We start from the raw sequence: 20,431 nt of genomic DNA, 5'->3' as shown, positions 1-20,431 counted from the left end.
TAAGATATAGATTGTATAATATAATGTCAGTCTTTCATTAAGACTGTTGCAGACTTGTTTGGGACATTTGATTGCATCATATCTGTATTATGCATGATTTTATTTGGTTATCGTGCGGTGATAGCAGAAGTAGAAAAGTTTCATTGATCCTCTTTCAGAGTGATAGGATTAAGTTGGATTTTTAACAACAGAAAATTTTACACTCCCTTTTTCTGCAATTTTATCCTTAGTTGTTCGTTTGACAATAATGATACAATGTCCATTGTAATTAAAAACAGAATTTAAGCAGATCAGCTGAATCTTTGAAATTAGAACTTGATTATCCTGTATGAATAGAATTCAAATTCGTGAACCTGCCTTTAAAGATAGATGTTTAAGTTTGATAAGAAACCCTTCAAAGAAGATAAGATTTATTTCATCTCATGTGTAAAATTGGAAGTTTAGCCTTCGATAATCTACACCATATTAATCAACTTTAATCAATCTATCCTTGGGCCGTGCAAAGTAATATACACCGGGGAAAATTGTTAATGACAAGTTTATGAACCCTCTCTATGCAGTACCCAGGTAAAATAAGGTAACCCAAATAGGTGTAATAGCTAGTCTAGGTGTTCACAGGTGATTTTTATGAGGGAGAGAGACAAGTTTGGTCCCAATTCAGTCAGCCTATTTTGGGAAATCTATTAGACTTTTTTTTAATTGAAAAGTAATACTTGCATGAAGAAAGGGAATTCTGGTAATTAAAACTAGGACAAAGTTAGTGTGAAAGACCTTTTTATACAAAGATATCTCTTCTTGTCTGGAAGATAATAGAACTCCAGGTGAAATGTACAAGGTAAAAACTTGTACTCGTCAGTTTCCAAGTACTCCATCAGCTGTGATACAAGTAGAAATTAGACAAATGTAAACATGCAGGTCGATCAGGCGGAAAACGAGGTGTGGATTTTACGGGGATCGCAGGGCGATCAAATTAAACCTAATACGGAAAACAAAGGAACAAGTGTAGGCTCAGGTATAACGACCAACACATTTTGTGATTTTGGAAGTCATTGAACTTATTTAATGCATATTTGATGGTTTTAATAGGACTATAGGACTGTAAATGCTTGTGAGGATTTTGTTATTTTGATCATGATTGCAATACAAGGTATTTCTATAGATTTTAAAATTAGATTTTTAACTTTAATCTTAATTAATTGACTGAAACATTTTTTTTTTTTTATGTTTATAACATTCAGTAGAGGAAGATGTTTTTCTTACATGTAATATTCAGATTAAGCACATGGAAGATTTTTTTGGTAATCTTAGAATAGGGCTTGAATTGGTTGTAATGTTAAAAAAGATTGGAAAATCCTGTGCTGCACAGTTTATAAATTGCTTAGCTGGTAGATCTATACATTTTTGTGTACATGTAAGATTACCACAAAACACATATTTAAACAGCAGTTTTGGGTTTAGATAACCCAGTCTTGTGAATGTAATGCTGATACAGCTAAACATTGGCCTCTAAGAAGATTGTTAAATCAAGATAATCCAAAAGTCAATATTGACAGAGGTCCCCTAAATTACTTATTTGTAACGGTTAGGGGTCCCCATAAATGGAATTTTAGTTTGAAGCACATATTTGGGTTGATTAGAGGTTAAACTAATTCTTTAATAAATTGCTTGTTTTAACACTACTGAATTAAATATCCCCTTAGATTCCAAAAAATCCCCTGTTGTCCCCCTGTCAGTCCCTGACATTTTCCTGTCTCTCCCTGACTTTCTCCTATGATCCCCTGTCGTTGTCCCTGCTCTCCCTGTCTAGTCCGTCTCGTCCCCTGTCGTTGTCACTGCCTACCATGTCTACTCCCTGTCGTCCTTTGACATTCTCTGATCTCCCTGTCAAGTCCATGTCGTCCACTGTCGTTGTCCCTGCCTTCCCTGTCTACTCCCTGTCGTCCCCTGACATTTATTTTGGCCAAGAAAAGAAGTTTAAAAAATATTTTTATTGCATTTAAGAGTGAAAAATAATATAGTCTTGAAAACTTTTAAGTTTTTTTTGAAAATATAGACTTAGTAAAAAGTTAACACATTTTTAAATGCTTTAACAAAATCCCCTGTAATTTAGTTTCTATTACTTGTATCAATGTGATTATTTTAGTGTGGTAGCATTTCGGGGGAGAAGGACAGAGAATTGCATCATTATAAAGAAGAAATAAATTAGCAATTTATTTCATCTTGTGATGCTAGACAGCTTATACATTGTACTTTATGGACCTTTTATATATATTTATAACTTTTTCATTTTTTATTTGATCTACTTTGAAACATTTTTGAGCGTAATAACTGTCTTTGTAAAAGAACTAGATTTAAACATTTGAGAATACATTATCAAATCCATGCATGGAATATTTTGTTTTACCAAAGAATTAAAAAATTAATTTAAAGGAATGATATATGAATGCATTTATAAAATAAAAGTCTATTTAATAAATAAAAATTATTAAATAAACTAAAGATATATTTTATTCATTTATTTTCTTATGTGAATAAATCTACAAGTCGACTGAATTAAGAATGAATGAAAAAATAGATAAATAAATAAATAATGAGAATTATTTAATTTATTCATTTATTTTTTATTTTTTTAATTTATCGCTCATTTATATCCCCAAAATTTGATTTATTAGTTTTATTTTATTTATTTGCTAAAATATGCTACAAAGTATTTTATTGGCATATTTAAACGACTTTTTATTACTTTAAGTCCATGATGGATATCAAAATAATCGTCTCATTATGCACAATATTAATCCGTCAATTAGATTTTTGATACTTTGTTTTGATTAAAAAATCGGTTTTCAAAACCCTAACACGGTTCTAAAACAACATCAAAGCCACTGATGTTTACCAGTAATTAACTCGGGGTACACAGTCATGACACCTATTTTTTTTTCACTGACCACTATACCTTGTTTATATTGTGACAGGACGACCGTGTGTAGTTTGCAGCGGTTTGAAATAACATTTTCTCTTTGTATGAGAACTCAATTTTTTTTTCAATCAAAACAAATTAAAAGTATCAAAGAAGCTATTGACGGGTAAAGATTGTGCATAATGAGACGATTATTTTGATATCCATCATGGAAGTAAAATAATTAAAAGCAGATTTAATATGCTTCAAGAATACTTTGACACACATTTTTGCGTAAATAGTTTTACATAAAATAAGCCAAACAAAATTCCATTCTCGGGTATTTGATTATTTAATTTGTTTGTATTGTCAATTTTGAAAATAAAAAAGATTGTTTTTATCATAATTAAATACATGCAGTGAATTTTTTTTTTCTTTTTGTTTACTAACTATTCAAAATCAATTATTGTATTGATTTTAAAAAATTAATTATTCTAAAATGCACCAATACCCCCTGCTGTCTCTCTCTTTTTTCTTTCTTTTCTTTTTTTTTTTATATTATTTCTTTTTTTTTTTTTTTTTTTTTTGAACAAATGGTACAAAGTCAAACCAGTACTTAACGATTAAAACAGATTACAGCGAAATAAATTCATAGTAATTAAATAAAGTAAAGTAAATGAATAATAAAAAAAAAAAAATATTAATCAAATTATTTATGAAATTGAAAATACAACAAATTAATGATTCATTTTTATCTGCAAGAAATTGTGTTTCTTTAGGTTTTTTTTATATAAACACTTGCGTCCGAAGATGTTCTACAAAGTATTTTATAAGTGTAGTAAAACCACTTTTTATTATTTTAAATACATGATGGATATCAAAATAATCGTCTCATTATGCACAATATTAATCTGTCAATTTGATTTTTGATACTTTGTTTAGATTGAAAAAAATCGGTTTTCAAAACCCTAACACGGTTCTGAAACAACATCAAAGCCATTGATGTTTACCAGTAATTAACTCGGGATACACAGTCATGACTCCTATTGTCTTTCTCACTGACCGCTATACCTTGTTTATGTTGTGTTCAGAGTGACTGTTTACAGTTTGCAACTGTTTAAAATAACATTTTCTCTTAGTATGAGAACTTAATTTTTTTTTTCAATCAAAACAAAATAAAAGTATCAAAGAAGCTATTGACGGGTAAAGATTGTGCATAATGAGACGATTATTTTGATATCCATCATGGAAGTAAAATAATTAAAAGCAGTTTTAATATGCTTCAAAAATACTTTGATACATATTTATCGTAGATCAGTTTATATAGAATATGCGAAAAAAATTCCATTTTCGGGTATTTGATTAAGTTTGCTTGTATCGTCAATTTTAAAAATAAAAACATTGTTTTTATAATGATTAAATACATGCAGTTAATAAGTTTATTTTTTTTTTATTTACTAACTATTTAAAATCAATTAATGATTTGGTTTCAAACACTTAAAGATTCCAAAATGCACCAATACCCCCTGCTGACTTTGTTTCTTACAAATGGTACAAAGTCAAACCAGTATTTAATGAATAAAACAGATTACAGCCAAATAAATACATAGTAAATAAATAAAATAAAACTAAAAAAAAATTAATGAAATAAATATAAATAAAAACAATTTATTTATTTATATTTGAAATTTAAAAAACAACAAATTAGTAAATCATTTATATCCGCAAGAAATTGTATTTCTTTAGAGTTTTATTTTATTCATGTTTTATTCATTTGATAATGGAGTGACTTTCTACCTATTGTAAAAATTAAAAAAAAAAGAAAAGAAAAAAAGACAGTAGGGGTACTGGCGCACTTTGGAATATTTTAGTTTTTATTTAAATCAATACAATAATTGATTAGTAAATAAAAAAAATAAACTTATTAACTGCATGTATTTAATCATTATAAAAACAATGTTTTTATTTTTGAAATTGACGATACAAGCAAACTAAATAATCATATACCCGAAAATGGAATTTAATTTGTTTCGCATATTCTATGTAAACTGATTAACAATGAATATGTATCAAAGTATTTTTGAAGCATATTTAAACTACTTTTAATTATTTTACTTCCATGATGGATATCAAAATAATCGTCTCATTATGCACAATCTTTACCCGTCAATAGTTTCCTTGATACTTTTATTTTGTTTTGATTGAAAAAATCAGTTCTAATACAAAGAGAAAATGTTATTTCAAACAGCTGCAAACTATACACGTTCGTCCTGTCACACCATAAACAAGGTATAGCGGTCAGTGAAAAAGATAATAGGTGTCATGACCGTGAACCCCGAGTTAATTACTGGTAAACATCAATGGCTTTGATGTTGTTTCATAACCGTGTTAGGGTTTTGAAAACCGATTTTTTCAATCAAATCAATGTATCAAAAATCAAATTGACAGATTAATATTGTGCATAATAAGCTGATTATTTTGATATCCATCATGTACTTAAAATAATAAAAAGTCGTTTTAATACGCTAATAAAATACTTTGTAGCACATCTACGGATGCAAGTGTTTATATGATTTTAAAGTAAAACTAAAGAAACACAATTTCTTGCAGATTGAATGATTCATTAATTTGTACTATTTTCAATTTCAAAAATAAAGAAATAGATAGATTTTTAATTAATATTTTTTTTTATTATTCATGTATTTTATTTTTTTAATTTACTATGAATTTATTTCGCTGCAATCTGTTTTATTCGTTAAATACTGGTTTGACTTTTTACCATTTGTAAAAAATAAAGAAAGAAAAAAGAAAAAAAAGAGAGAGACAGCAGGGGGTATTGGTGCATTTTAGGATAATTAAGTTTTTAAAATAAATACAATAATTGATTTTAAATAGTTAGTAAACAAAAAAAAAACAAAATAAATAAATAAATAAATAAACTTATTAACTGCATGTATTTATTTATTATAAAAACAATCTTTTTTATTTTTAAAATTGACAATACAAACAACTTAAATAACAAACACCCGAAATGGGATTTTTTTTGGGGGCTAATTTTATGTTAAACGATTGACGGAAAAATGTGTGTCAAAGTATTTTTGAAGCATATTAAATCTGCTTTTAATTATTTTACTTCCGTGATGGATATCAAAATAATCGTCTCATTATGCACAATACTTACCCGTCAAAAGCTTCTTTGATACTTTTATTTTGTTTTGATTGAAAAAAAAATCAAGTTCTCATACAAAGAGAAAATGTTATTTCAAACAGTTGCAAACTGTACACGGTCACTCTAAACACAACATCAACAAGGTATAGCAGTCAGTGAAGAAAAAATAATAGGTGTCATGACTGTGTACCCCGAGTTAATTACTGGTAAACATCAATGGCTTTGATGTTGTTTCAGAACCGTGTTAGGGTTTTGAAAACCGATTTTTTCAATCTAAACAAAGTATCAAAAATCAAATTGACAGATTAATATTGTGCATAATGAGACGATTATTTTGATATCCATCATGTATTTAAAATAATAAAAAGTGGTTTTACTACACTTATAAAATACTTTGTAGAACATCTTCGGATGCAAGTGTTTATATAAAATAAAACTAAAGAAACACAATTTCTTGCAGATAAAAATGATTCATTTGTTTGTTGTATTTTCAATTTCAAAAATAAATAGATTAATATTTTATTAATATTTTTTTTCATTATTCATTTATTTTATTTTATCTATTTACTATGAATTTATTTAGCTGAAATCTGTTTATTCGTTAAGTACTGGTTTGACTTTGTACCATATGTTCAAAAAAATTAATATAAAAAAAAAAAGAAAAGAAAAAAGAAAGAAAAAAGAGAGAAACAGCAGGGGTTATTGGTGCATTTTAGAATTTTTTAAAATCAATACATTTATTGATTTTAAATAGTTAGTAAATAAAAAAAATAAACTTATTAACTGCATGTACATAATCATTATAAAAACAATGTTTTTATCTTTATAATTGACGATACAAGCAAACTAAATAATCAAATACCCGAAAATGGAATTTTGTTTGGCTTATTTTATGTAAAACTATTTACACTAAAGTATGTGTTAAAGTTCTTTTGAAGCATATCAAATCTGCTTTTAATTATTTTACTTCCATGATTGATATCAAAATAATCGTCTCATTATGCACAATCTTTACCCGTCAATAGCTTTTTTGATACTTTTATTTTGTTTTGATTGAAAAAAAAAAATGAGTTCTCATACCAAGAGGAAATGTTATTTCAAACCGCTGCAAACTACACACGGTCGTCCTGCCACAATATAAACAAGGTATAACGGTCAGTGAAAAAGATAATAGGTGTCATGACTGTGTACCCCGAGTTAATTACTGGTAAACATCAATGGTTTTGATGTTGTTTAGAAATGTGTTAGGGTTTTGAAAACCGATTTTTTAATCAAAACAAAGTATCAAAAATCTAATTGACGGATTAATATTGTGCATAATGAGACGATTATTTTGATATCTATCATGTATTTAGAATAATAAAAAGTCGTTTTAATACGCGAATAAATTATTTTGTAGAACATCTACGGATGCAAGTGTTTATATATAATAAAACTAAAGAAACACAATTTCTTGCAGATAAAAATGATTCATTAATTTGTTGTATTTTCAATTTCAAAAATAAATAGATTAATATTTTATTAATATTTTTTTTATTATTCATTTACTTTACTTTATTTATTTACTATGAATTTATTTCGCTGTAATCTGTTTTATTCGTTAAGTACTGGTTTGACTTTGTACCATTTGTTCAAAAAAAAAAAAGAAATAATATAAAAAAAAAGAAAAGAAAGAAAAAAAGAGAGAGACAGCAGGGGGTATTGGTGCATTTTAGAATAATTAATTTTTAAAATCAATACAATAATTGATTTTGAATAGTTAGTAAATAAAAAAAATAAACTTATTAACTGCATGTACTTAATCATTATAAAAACAATCTTTTTTTATTTTTAAAATTGACAATACAAACAAATTAAATAATCAAATACCCGAAAATGGAATTTTGTTTGGCTTATTTTATGTAAAACTATTTACGCAAAAATGTGTGTCAAAGTATTCTTGAAGCATATTGAATCTGCTTTTAATTATTTTACTTCCATGATGGATATCAAAATAATCGTCTCATTATGCACAATCTTTACCCGTCAATAGCTTCTTTGATACTTTTATTTTGTTTTGATTGAAAAAAAATTGAGTTCTCATACGAAGAGAAAATGTTATTTCAAACCGCTGCAAACTACACACGGTCGTCCTGTCACAATAAAAACAAGGTATAGCGGTCAGTGAAGAAAAAATAATAGGTGTCATGACTGTGTACCCCGAGTTAATTACTGGTAAACATCAGTGGCTTTGATGTTGTTTCAGAACCGTGTTAGGGTTTTGAAAACCGATTTTTTAATCAAAACAAAGTATCAAAAATCTAATTGACGGATTAATATTGTGCATAATGAGACGATTATTTTGATATCCATCATGGACTTAAAGTAATAAAAAGTCGTTTAAATATGCTAATAAAATACTTTGTAGCATATTTTAGCAAATAAATAAAATAAAACTAATAAATCAAATTTTGGGGGATATAAATGAGCGATAAATTAAAAAAATAAAAAAATAAATGAATAAATTAAATAATTCTCATTATTTATTTATTTATCTATTTATTCATTCATTCTTAATTCAGTCGACTTGTAGATTTATTCACATAAGAAAATAAATGAATAAAATATATCTTTAGTTTATTTAATAATTTTTATTTATTAAATAGACTTTTATTTTATTAATGCATTCATATATCATTCCTTTTAATTAATTTTTTAATTCTTTGGTAAAACAAAATATCCCATGCATGGATTTGATAAGGTATTCTCAAATGTTTAAATCTAGTTCTTTTACAAAGACAGTTATTACGCTCAAAGATGTTTCAAAGTAGATCAAATAAAAAATTAAAAAGTTATAAATATATATAAAAGGTCCATAAAGTACAATGTATAAGCCGTCTAGCATCACAAGATGAAATAAATTGCTAATTTATTTCTTCTTTATAATGATGCAATTCTCTGTCCTCCCCCGAAATGCTACCACACTAAAATAATCACATTGATACAAGTAATAGAAACTAAATTACAGGTGATTTTGTTAAAGCATTTAAAAATGTGTTAACTTTTTACTAAGTCTATATTTTCAAAAAAACCTTAAAGTTTTCAAGACTATATTATTTTTTACTCTTAAATGCAACAAAAATATTTTTTAAACTCCTTTTCTTGGCCAAAATAAATGTCAGGGGACGACAGGGAGTAGACAGGGAAGGCAGGGACAACGACAGGGGACGACAGGGACTGGACAGGGAGATCAGAGAATGTTAGGGGACGACAGGGAGTAGACAGGGAGGGCAGGGACAACGACAGGGGACGACAGGGACTGGACAGGGAGAGCAGGGACAACGACAGGGGATCATAGGAGAAAGTCAGGGAGAGACAGGAAAATGTCAGGGACTGACAGGGGGACAACAGGGGATTTTTTGGAATCTAAGGGGATATTTAAATCAGTAGTGTAATGTGCAAACGTGGGGTCTTAATCCTGAGCAGTGTGCCTTTAAGGTATAGTGCTGCTGTACGTGTAATGGATACTAGAATTGCAGTAGAATGGCCCATTGTTTGCAACTGCAGAGTCTTGTAGTGCTTAAAGTGAAAATTTTCAATACAGTCATGTCTTCAGTGGATTAGCTTTTAGTTGTTTTAAGTCCACAGTAAAATTTATATATATTAGATATGCAAGATGCAAGTAAACATGAACAAGGAAGATTGGTACTCTAGCTATGACCACATCCAGGAAAAAATGTCAAATTGCTGGATTTTTCAAAGAAAAAAATTTAAGATGAATAGTATAGCTCTGAATTTTGACATTGTGACAGGGGCTTTAGCTATTTGTCACTAATATAGATATACAAGTTGCTTGGTCCCAAAGTGAATGTCCTGCTTATAATAAATGTGAATGTTCAATGTACTTGCCCTGAGGTACAGAATTGACAATGTATTGATTAATGCAGAGACAGGAGCCACAATTATAAATAGCTTAATGAATATGTGGAGTCAATTATTTACCAATATTTTTAATTATTAGGTCATGATTAATTGATGTTGATTGTTTATTTCAGCCTCAGTGGGACACCCATGGGAACGAGCTGTGTCAGGGAATAAAGTGCCTTATTACATTAAGTAAGTGTTACAGCTATTACATTATTTCATTTCATTCTCCCATCAGACATATTTTTTTGTTTTTATCTCTGCAGAAATTTCAACAAAATTATGTATACTGTTTGGTGTTTAGATGCATTTTTACTTATACTGCTGTGCTCACGATGCACAGTGGTAAGAGTTATAAAGTAAGGAGTTGATCCTTACGTCGCTGGTTCAAATCCAACTGTGTATATGGAGACCAGTCCTTCCAATGAGACCTTGTAAGTCGAGGTCCCGAGTTGCAGTAGGTGCTGGCACAAAAACTTGATCCCTCCCTGCTCAATGGCCCTGAGTGCCAAGTATAGAACAAACCGCTCTGAGCAATATTTATTGCATTGCTACCCTTTTAACAAATAAGAACAAAAAGTTAAAGATCGACAGCATTGATTGTTTTCTTTTATCTGATTCAGAAGTCATCAAGAACTTGATTTCAATTATACAGTAGCTGTGATCAGATAAATACTTGTATTATTAAAGCTGTGATGTAGACACTTAAAGCATTTTAAAACAGGCATTGCATTGTATAATGTACGATTTAAAAATTGTTAAAGACCTGTGATTTTGATGTTTTCTTTTTAACGGTTTTCTAACTTTGTTGCGTTACAGCCACAATACAGCTACCACCCACTGGGACCACCCTGTCATGACAGACCTCATGGAGAGCTTAGGTAAAATAAATATTTTTTTTCTTTTAATTGTATATTTGCTCTATAAGCTACAGTAAATCACACTTATAGTGAACAGGCATATAATTATGAATTGATGCTTACAGCGAAGTGATTTTCTTCCCCCATATGGGTTCGAAATGTAATTGTTAACAGATATATAATGAATTATGTAAAACATTATAACAATTTATGTGAAGTTGTTTGTCCCTGATGCTTCTTCTCTATAAAGGTATTTTACTATAAAATGTTCACCCTCAAAATTAGCATTTTCTTAATAATTGCTTTATGTACACACACATGAATATTATATAATACAGTGAAACCTGTCAAATCCGACTTGCACTGGGAGACAAATTTTGTGTTGGAATAGACACCTGGGTGTCAGATTGCTCAGTGTTAAAAAGATGGAAAAAGGCAAAATGGGAAAGAAATTTAAACGTCGAAATTCACAGTATGTTGGATTATTCAGGTGTCGGATTAGACAGTTTTTACTGTATATGTATTAATGAATGATATTATACTTTTTTCAGCGGACTTAAACAATGTCCGATTTGCTGCCTACAGAACTGCCATGAAGCTGCGAATGCTTCAGAAAAAACTCAGATGTAAGTTACTAGTATTTGAAAGGAAATATAGTCAAACCTCAGTATTTTGAATTCAGGAATCAAGAAAAAAGAACTGTTAATTGTTTTGGAAATACAGTCAAACTTCAATAGAAATCTTGAACTCACTGGGTGTTAGAAAATTGGAGGTTCAAGATAATTGAGGGTAAAGAAAAGTCTGTTGGACTTCAAGACACCAAAGTTCAGGTGTATTGAATGTTAACTCAGGTATATTAAATGTGAACTTGGTACTATTTTCAAACAGTATTCAAAGCATTAATAATATAGAGAATATCTTTTGATAAGCAAGTTTTCAACTTTGATTTTTTTTCCTTTTAACAGTGGACTTGGTAGCTATGAGTCTTGCCACGGAGTCTTTCGATCAGCACAATCTCAGGGGACGTAATGATAATGTAATAGACGTTATAGATATGATCCGGTGTCTAAGAACTATGTACGAACGAATTGAACAGAAACATCAAAAACTCGTTAATATTTCACTCTGTGTGGATTTAGTGTTAAACTGGATACTTAATGTATATGACATGTAAGTATATACTAGTTGCAATATATAATTTTGAAATGAAAGTGACAATTTTCATGATTGGAATGTATTCCTTATTGAAGAAAATGGACGTAGAAGTGTTAATATATTTTTTTTTTAAGATACAAGTATTCATAAAATTTAATTTACATGTTGATTGACTTTTTCTTTTAGTGCCAGAAGTGGAAAAGTTAGAGTCTTATCTTTCAAAGTAGGAATATTATTATTATGCAATGGACAGCTGGACGATAAATATAAGTGTAAGTTACATATATCATGCTTTACATCTCTGTAGGAACATGACTGTTAAATCAAACTTATCAGATGATAATGAAAAATTCAACGTTGCTTGAATAAAATGAATGGAATACTTCTTTTAACATTACTTTGCTGAAATGGAGTAAGAAATTACATTGCATTAAATAGAGTATCATAAGAAACAGTGCCATTGTATTTCAGTTTTATTCCGTCTGATCGCGGATGTAAATGGTTTCTCAGACAAGCGTCGGTTGGGCCTACTCCTACACGATTGTATGCAGGTCCCCCGACAGTTAGGGGAGGTGGCTTCCTTTGGAGGCAGCAACATTGAACCAAGTGTCAGGAGCTGTTTTGAAATGGTATGTAAAAAGTGCACGGGGGAAGGGGTGAATGGTTGATTGATGGAATTCTGTCGTTAATATGGGAGGATTACTTTCAGTCTATGCATCCATGAAGATAGCTTGTTTTCACTTGACCACTTCAATTGATAAAAAGCCACATTGAATCATCCATGTAAAGCTATGAGGCTACATGTAATAATTATTTATTTCAGGCTCATGGTCGACCAGAAATTCAGGTGAACCATTTCCTGGAGTGGCTGAAGCTAGAGCCACAGTCCCTGGTGTGGCTACCAGTGCTTCACCGCCTGGCTGCCGCGGAAACCGCCAAACACCAAGCCAAGTGCAATATCTGTAAAGAATACCCAATAGTAGGATTTAGGTAAGGCTTGGCAAATTATTGCTTTATTGATAGACTATGTTGTGTATTTAAGTGAGCTTTTTAAATTAATAAAGATTTGAACAGTAATTTTTAGTTCAGAATAAGATTTATTTTGCATGTGTATCATATTGTTAAGCAGATAATTTTGCAAGTGTGATTTTTTTTTTTTTAATTGATCATGAGTGAGTTTTGGCATTATAAGGGGAATAACTCTGATTTTATTTTACAATGACTTGTTTCTGTGTTCTTTCAGATATCGATGTCTAAGGTGCTTTAATTTTGATATTTGCCAAAACTGTTTTTTCTCGGGGAGGAAGGCCAAGAACCACAAACTTGCCCATCCAATGCAAGAATACTGCACCGCTGTAAGTGTTCAAAAAAATCTCTTAGATTTCACATGAATTTGATTCCTTACAAATAAGCAGCATATCAAAGTGAAAGGCATAGTCTTTGCATGTCATTTTATATCATTTCGCAAAAAAGTTACTTCCTCTTCTTATTGCTAAGGACTTAAAATTGTTGTTTTTTTTGGGGGGGGGGGTGTTCCTGGTTATACTAGTCGTGTTAAATTTACAAGTAGTTGAAATCCATGAATTTATAATACATCAGTTGTTGAATTAAAGGAGAAAAATATATGAACCGGAGTAGGCAATTCAAGGAATTTTTCATTTTCCTACTTCAGACAACCTCAGGAGAAGATGTGCGTGATTTCACCAAAGTGCTGAAAAATAAATTCAAGTCCAAACGATACTTCAAGAAACACCCTCGATTAGGATTCCTGCCAGTCCAGACAGTTTTAGAGGGGGATGTGTTAGACAGGTGAGGAATAAATCAGTAGCCTCAAGTAATATGGAGGTGGGAGGGGGGAGAGCTTTATGGTTATTGTGCTTTAGAGGGAGATAACTTGTACAGGAGTATATGTAAAGCAGGAGTAACTATGTCAGCCATTGTCAGAATTTTAAAGTACTGTTATCTAGGTAAAAATTTTTAAGCTCTCTGTCTCTCTCTCAATATTTGCTATATGCACCACACAAAAATGATGGATTGAAGGGGGGGGGAGGAGAAATTTTTTCAGTTCATTTCCATATTGAACAAAATGTAATTTTTTATATAAATGCTTTTGGTAGGAACTTGAAAATGTAATATTTTTAAAAGATGTTATATAGCCAGAATTCATGTACAAATTGCTTAGATCACCCTTTAAAATGTCCTGCTGATTGCCTTAAGAAACTCAAGGCCTTGTAAAGAAATGGAGCTAGAAAATTTAATTAAACCAATGCACTGACATTTTGTTATAACTGCATGTGATTAATGCTTTCCAACACCTCGTCATCAAAGACCCCAGGAGGCTAATTAAAACTCCAAAGTTTCCTGATTAAAGCCTTCCATCTTCCACTTTGCATGTGGAATATGGATTTTTCTGTTGGTATAATTCAAACAATCAATACCTGGTGCCTGTAGTGGTGAAGAAAATGATGCATAAAACTGCTGTAATTGCTGTTTAAGTTGAGTGATGAGAAAATAAACTTGAATGAAAGAAACTTAATGGCACATGATTTTTTTAGACATATGCTCGAAAGTTTTAATTTGCTCAGAGTGTTTAATTCATCTTTAATCTTGGCAGAAAAAAAATGTTATATATGTGACAAATATTCTTTAAACATGTACTGAAGAGAGCAAAGGTCAAAGCTTCAAATAAAGTCAAGGACATGCTTCAAGGTTAAAGGTTAGATTTGAATCTAGCCATTGTAGGAAGTTTTGGCACTGCTTGAAGTCTACAGTGTAAAACAAGTGAATCATTTATCAAGTATTGTTGAATATTATTTCTCCTTTGCACAAAATATTGATTTGTGCAGATGGGGATATTTGGAAATAAGTGCATGAGTTATTGGGTTTCCAAGCCAGCTCATAAACTGTTGATAACTTAGAAGCAATAGCTTAAGATAAAATTCTTACAAATCACCATCGGAATTCAGAAGTACTGTTGATCGGGCCAAGAAATCAATGGAGTTTCCAAGGGAATATTTCCGTTTATAACAATTTTTTGTTCCACTTGCTTGATTTTATCTGGCACTGTGTTGTTGTTGAAAATTGACTTGGAAAAGCTTTATCGTAAAAAGGAAAGTTGTGAAAATGACTGGAAACTCGACAGGCTAGAAAGAAACGAGATGTGTACAAGATTAACGAGATCAATATTATGCTTTTGCCCGTAATATGTAGATTGCTTGTGAGCTTACATCACCTTTGTGCATGAGTCATGAAATTCAGACAAGGGAATTTTCATTTTATCTTTGACAAAATGGGCATTGGTGAGGATTTCTGCAGGTAAAAAGGAAATTTTAAATTCTAAGTCTTTTTTTTTCAATCCTGAATTTTGGGTAGTAATAATGGTGATACATTGAAGTAGTTGGTCTTTTTTTTTTTTTGATAAGTTACATGTATTGCTTAATTCTGTAGAATTAAAAGATCAGAAAAAATGAAATAAAAAATTGGATATTTGAATTCAAGATTCAATATTACTGTATTAGAAAAACAAACGGATGAGAGAGAAACGTGTAGATCTTAATTTCATTTTTAAGGATTTGGAGTGTGTGGTTGAATGCTCATATAAAAACTTTTTTACAACCTTAAAATTCTTTTTTATCACACCTTTCTAAAATACATTAAATGTCAATTAGCTTGATTCATTATGAAAGCAACAAGCAAATTGAACACCTTAATGAGTTTCCGTCCAATCTGCCAGGTAAATTTCCTTCTTTTAAAACCTATCGATCTTGACAAATCCGAACTGAAGATTGGGGAGGTGCGTAATTGAATTCTGGGTTTTGCAATAGAACACCAAGGAAGGCTAATTTAAAAGTGGGGGACTTAATTATAAGGACTTGCAGCATATACAGAGAAAAGTTTGATATTTGTGCTTCGTTCTTTGTGGATTAATGTTTAGTGCATACTTGTGTTGCACTGGTTTGAGATTTTTATCTTGTGCAAAAAAAGAGGAAAATTTTAACATTTTAGATTTGTTACTCCTTATATCAGGTAAAAGACTATCAAGCTCCAAGGGCCATGAAACTCAGATGAGCTCACTTTAATTTCGATCTTACTTTCCCACTATTTATCCCTTGAGTTAAAGTGAGTAAGACTGAGAATGAAAGTAAGCTTGTCTAAGCTTTATGGCCCCAGAGCCAGAATTTTTGGCATTTAGATTGTGCTTTTTATTTTTCTTAAAATATCTGGAATAGAAATTCGTCTCCAAGACTTTTTATGGGCTAATGTACTGTGTTTAGATTATATATTGGTTAAATGTACAGTCTTAAATGATATGGTTTTCAGAACTAAATATATATGTTTTTTTTTCAGTCCCTCGCCATCACCGCAGCACAGTATCTCGTCCCATGATATGCATTCCCGTCTCGAGCTCTACGCCAATAGGTGAGTCATACTCAATTTGTCTCTTCAGTTTACCTGTAATCAAAATTGATTCATACCGAGTTCAAGATTTTCTGTGAACCTGAGCTGAATTTGAGTCATTATACTGAGTTTCCTCAGTGTCTCTGAATAATAAAGAAGTCGTACTGAATTCAAGTTCTTCATTGAACTTAAAGTGAAATTAGAGTCCAACTTTATTCAAGTTTCTTTAATGAACTTGAAAAGAAAATTGAGTCCAACTTAATTCAAGTTTCTACAATGAACTTGAAAAGAAAATTGAGTCTAACTTAATTCAAGTTTCTTCATTGAACTGAAAATTGAGTCCAACCTAATTCAAGTTTCTTCAATGAACTGACAAATTGAGTCCAACTTAATTCAAGTTTCTAAAATGAACTTGTCAATGAAAAGAAAATGGAGCATATTACTGAATTAATGATCCTGCAGTTATCATAAAATGAAAATGGAGTCACACTGATTTAATTTTTTTATATTTCTTAATTGAAATGAAAATTATAGCTGCTTACAGTTGAAGAAAAAGAAATAAGTAGAATTAAGCATATGATAATTAAATTTTAACCACTACTTTATTTTCCACTATAATCTTTGGATTTTATATTATTCTACCACTTCTGTTTTCTGTGACAAATCTTTGTGTCAAATTCAGTAATCAGTTAGATGCATGATGTATTACTGTAAAGCTCCATATTTTCCTCAAAGGGGATATTGCTGCGACTTCTCCCATGTGAATCTTTTGATGGCTTGTATATATTGTCTCCTAGCTTTTAGGCTATATCTGACAATTAAGTTAATCATATGAAGCCTTGTCTGGCAGTGGAAAAAAAACAGGTCTATTTCTGATTCCTGCTTTTAAGAACACTTTGGGAGACATATATTTGTGTCTGCTGTAATTGATTTTTGTTTCACTCCAAAAATTGCAGAGGTATAAGGAACATATGAAATAGAGCCTCTGCATTTTTCTGCTGTAAGTTACGTAATAAACTTGAAATAAAGGCTCTATGTATTTTGCGGTCTGTAAGTTACGTAACAGTTGATTGATGCGCTTGCGATTTTGGTCCAGCAAATATTGGAACTGAAACCCCTGTGGAATAGCAAGTTTTCATCATTTTTCTTTCAAATCAAACTGTGAGGTTGTGTGTTATTTCCCAATTTACATTTCAGTGTTTGTTAATTGTAATGTGCTTGCATGTTCTCTTTGGATTTGATTAAGTTTGTGCAAAATTATTTTTATTTTAGGTAATATTGGTCACAAAGGAAATGTGGGATCTTGTTAAAATGTCATGAGTTGGTGTAAATGAATTGCACCTCATCAGTTTTATGTGCATGCATGTTCACAAATCATAAAATGGATCAGAAATTTGCAGGCAGTATGATACTTTGCCAATATTGATAGGGAGCAAGAGAATTTGTCATCAACTGTTCATCCTTCTCTTGCTTATAGCAAACTCCTGCTCAGTTTTATGTTGACTTAGTTGTCAGGAGACAGGGTAACATGACAGGTTAATATCGTATTGTCATGGCTTCTTTCAGATTGGCTGAAGTGGAGCAGAGGCAAAATTCATCTACTCCAGACTCGTAAGTTTTCGTCTAATCAATTCTGCACTTACTGTTTGAATCTAGCGTAAAGAAGGTGTCCAATAACACTTGGAAAGATTCTCAGATTTGTGATTTAATTGCTTTTCAATTTCAAATTTATTAGTCGAGAGTGAACCATATTGTTCTTACTAGTAAATGTATTTGTTGACAATTAAAAAAACTTTTCTAGTAGTTGTAACAATATATCTTTGAATGTTCAACACCTGACAAATACATGTCCAAAAGTGACTACATGCACAGTCGTTAATATATGTTGATGGATTGTTTCTATTATAACATCTCCCTTACAAGGATAACAAAGAAGTTTTTAAATATATAAAATTGCTTGACTTGACTATTACAGAGATGATGAACATCATTTGATAGCCCAATACTGCCAGAGCCTTAATGGAGATACCTCAAACCAAGCAGTGAGTTCTCTTTTCAGTGTGAGATTTCAATCAGTATATTACGTTAAACTGAAGTTGTCCCACTAAACTATATATTATAATGACAGTTTAGATAAAGATAAGAAATCAAGGTGAAAATTACAAAGATGAGAAAACAATGGGAAATTTTCACTTTTCACTTTAATGGATGCAATGTCAGATTATTGAATTTCAATGAAAAAATCAATGTGTGAAAAGAAATGATATAAGATAAAAATTTGATGTTGTCTTTTTTTTCAGTTGAAGAGTCCGATGCAGATAATGATGGCGGTGGACTCTGAGCAGAAGACAGAACTCCAGGCCATGATCAGAGATCTGGAGGACGAAAACAAGTAAGACTGGATATAAGTTAGTGACTGAATTTTAAGGCATCTCATTTTTGCTTGTGAAGAAGAAAACTTTTCAAAGTAGTCAACATCATAAAGTCAGGATTTTTCCAAGTTTGGAGATTTTCAGTACTTTTTCCTCAATAAAAAGAAAAAATAAAGCAAGATTTTAACCTTGCTCCAGTTACTGTGTGTGATGAAGTCAGCTTGCATTGAATTCTACATTTCTGGCTATTTCAATTTGCATTAATGGCTCTTACCAAAAAATGGTAAGAGTAATTTTTGTATCACTGTAGGACACTCCAAGCGGAGTATGACCGGTTACGACAGGCTAATGACATGAGGGTTGTCAACGGCAACGGCTTCTCCGACTCCATGGAGGAACCAGAGGACCACGACGAGGAAATGATCGCAGAGGCCAAGTTACTACGGCAACACAAAGGTCGTCTGGAGTCACGGATGAGGATACTGGAGGACCACAACAAGCAGTTAGAGGCCCAGCTACAGAGGCTCAGGCACCTACTGGACCAGGTACATGGAATTGATAAAAGCAAATCTGACCTCTATTAGGCCTCAGACTCTGAAAATGTAAGGAGGCTCCTCATCCCAACCCTCAGCTTCAGAGGCTGAGGCATTTACTGGACCAGGTAATAAATAACGGCATACCTGACCCCATGCAGTCTTAAGACAATGAACAAGTCAAGATGTCCCCCATACCTGACTTTATCCATTTCTCAGACACTTGTTTAATGAGGAGCTCCCTCCCCTTCCCTTCCCTTCCTCCACCCCCCCCCCCCCCCCCCCCCCCCCCCAGTTTCAGACACTGGGATGTTTGCATAATCCAGGTAATGACATTTTCTCCCTTCTCTTTCTCACTATCAATTCCATACAATCATGAAGTTTCAGACTTAACTGGTTGCCCCTTTCCTCACCTTAGCTTCAGAGGTTGAGACACCTACTGGAAAAGAGGACATTCTCCTCATTATCACATCCGCAATCCCAGATTCTCAGACCAGGAAAAGGGCATCTCCAACCCCATTCCACTCCCAACACCAAGAAAATCAGGATGCTTTCTAGATACCCCTACCTTATCTCTAGTAACCTCAGTCATTTACTAGATTTAATAAAGCTAATTTTAACAAATTGATGTGTGATACATATACCAGGATTGTTGGTAACATAGAAGAACTTGTATAGCACACCCCTGATCGTGACCAATTTCAAGTAAGGACTACTGTGTCACCAGTATTCAGTCAAGTATCTGGTTCATTATGATATACACAAGCTGAATAATTTCTAAAGTATATTGCAATCTCAGTTGTGCAGTTACTATATAAGTTTTATGAAGGTATATTTAAGATTAAGTCTTTGTTTTATTTATATACATTGATCATGTCTGTAATTTCAGCCCCAGGATACCAGTTTACCGGTGACCGCCTCAGTTCCCACCACCCCCTCATCCACCAGTTCTGGCCCTCAGGGGCAGTCCAAATCAAACTTCAGCCCTGCCATGGAGTCGACACCTATAGTTAATGGACACTCAGGTCAGTCAGCTAATAAAAAAAATAGTTCAGTTGTAAAACTACCACTGTGACATTAATATGTCTACTTAAGACAAAATTAAGGCAAATACATAGGTCTTACTACTTTAAGCCACGTCAACT

General features: G+C 31.5%; 1 protein-coding gene across 8 annotated transcripts in view; it reads left to right on the top strand.

The window, feature by feature from the left end:
* Positions 1-20,431, top strand: part of LOC134246891 (dystrophin-like) — a 156,460-nt gene that overhangs the window by 134,187 nt on the left and 1,842 nt on the right. For all 8 annotated transcript variants that reach the window (XM_062729235.1, XM_062729233.1, XM_062729234.1 and 5 more), the window contains 15 exons: positions 10,100-10,160; positions 10,788-10,849; positions 11,380-11,454; positions 11,794-11,998; positions 12,170-12,255; positions 12,455-12,612; positions 12,807-12,973; positions 13,227-13,338; positions 13,656-13,792; positions 16,331-16,402; positions 17,948-17,992; positions 18,357-18,423; positions 18,682-18,773; positions 19,064-19,298; positions 20,176-20,311. In XM_062729235.1, coding sequence (XP_062585219.1) covers positions 10,100-10,160; positions 10,788-10,849; positions 11,380-11,454; positions 11,794-11,998; positions 12,170-12,255; positions 12,455-12,612; positions 12,807-12,973; positions 13,227-13,338; positions 13,656-13,792; positions 16,331-16,402; positions 17,948-17,992; positions 18,357-18,423; positions 18,682-18,773; positions 19,064-19,298; positions 20,176-20,311 — 1,710 coding nt within the window. The remainder of the gene's footprint in view (positions 1-10,099; positions 10,161-10,787; positions 10,850-11,379; positions 11,455-11,793; positions 11,999-12,169; positions 12,256-12,454; positions 12,613-12,806; positions 12,974-13,226; positions 13,339-13,655; positions 13,793-16,330; positions 16,403-17,947; positions 17,993-18,356; positions 18,424-18,681; positions 18,774-19,063; positions 19,299-20,175; positions 20,312-20,431) is intronic.

This window comes from Saccostrea cucullata, unplaced genomic scaffold, assembly GCF_032062105.1.
Source record: "Saccostrea cucullata isolate Sc308-1 unplaced genomic scaffold, CSIRO_AGI_Scuc_v1 ctg111, whole genome shotgun sequence".
NCBI lineage: Eukaryota > Metazoa > Mollusca > Bivalvia > Ostreida > Ostreidae > Saccostrea > Saccostrea cuccullata.
This window is presented reverse-complemented; position numbering and strand designations above follow the sequence as displayed.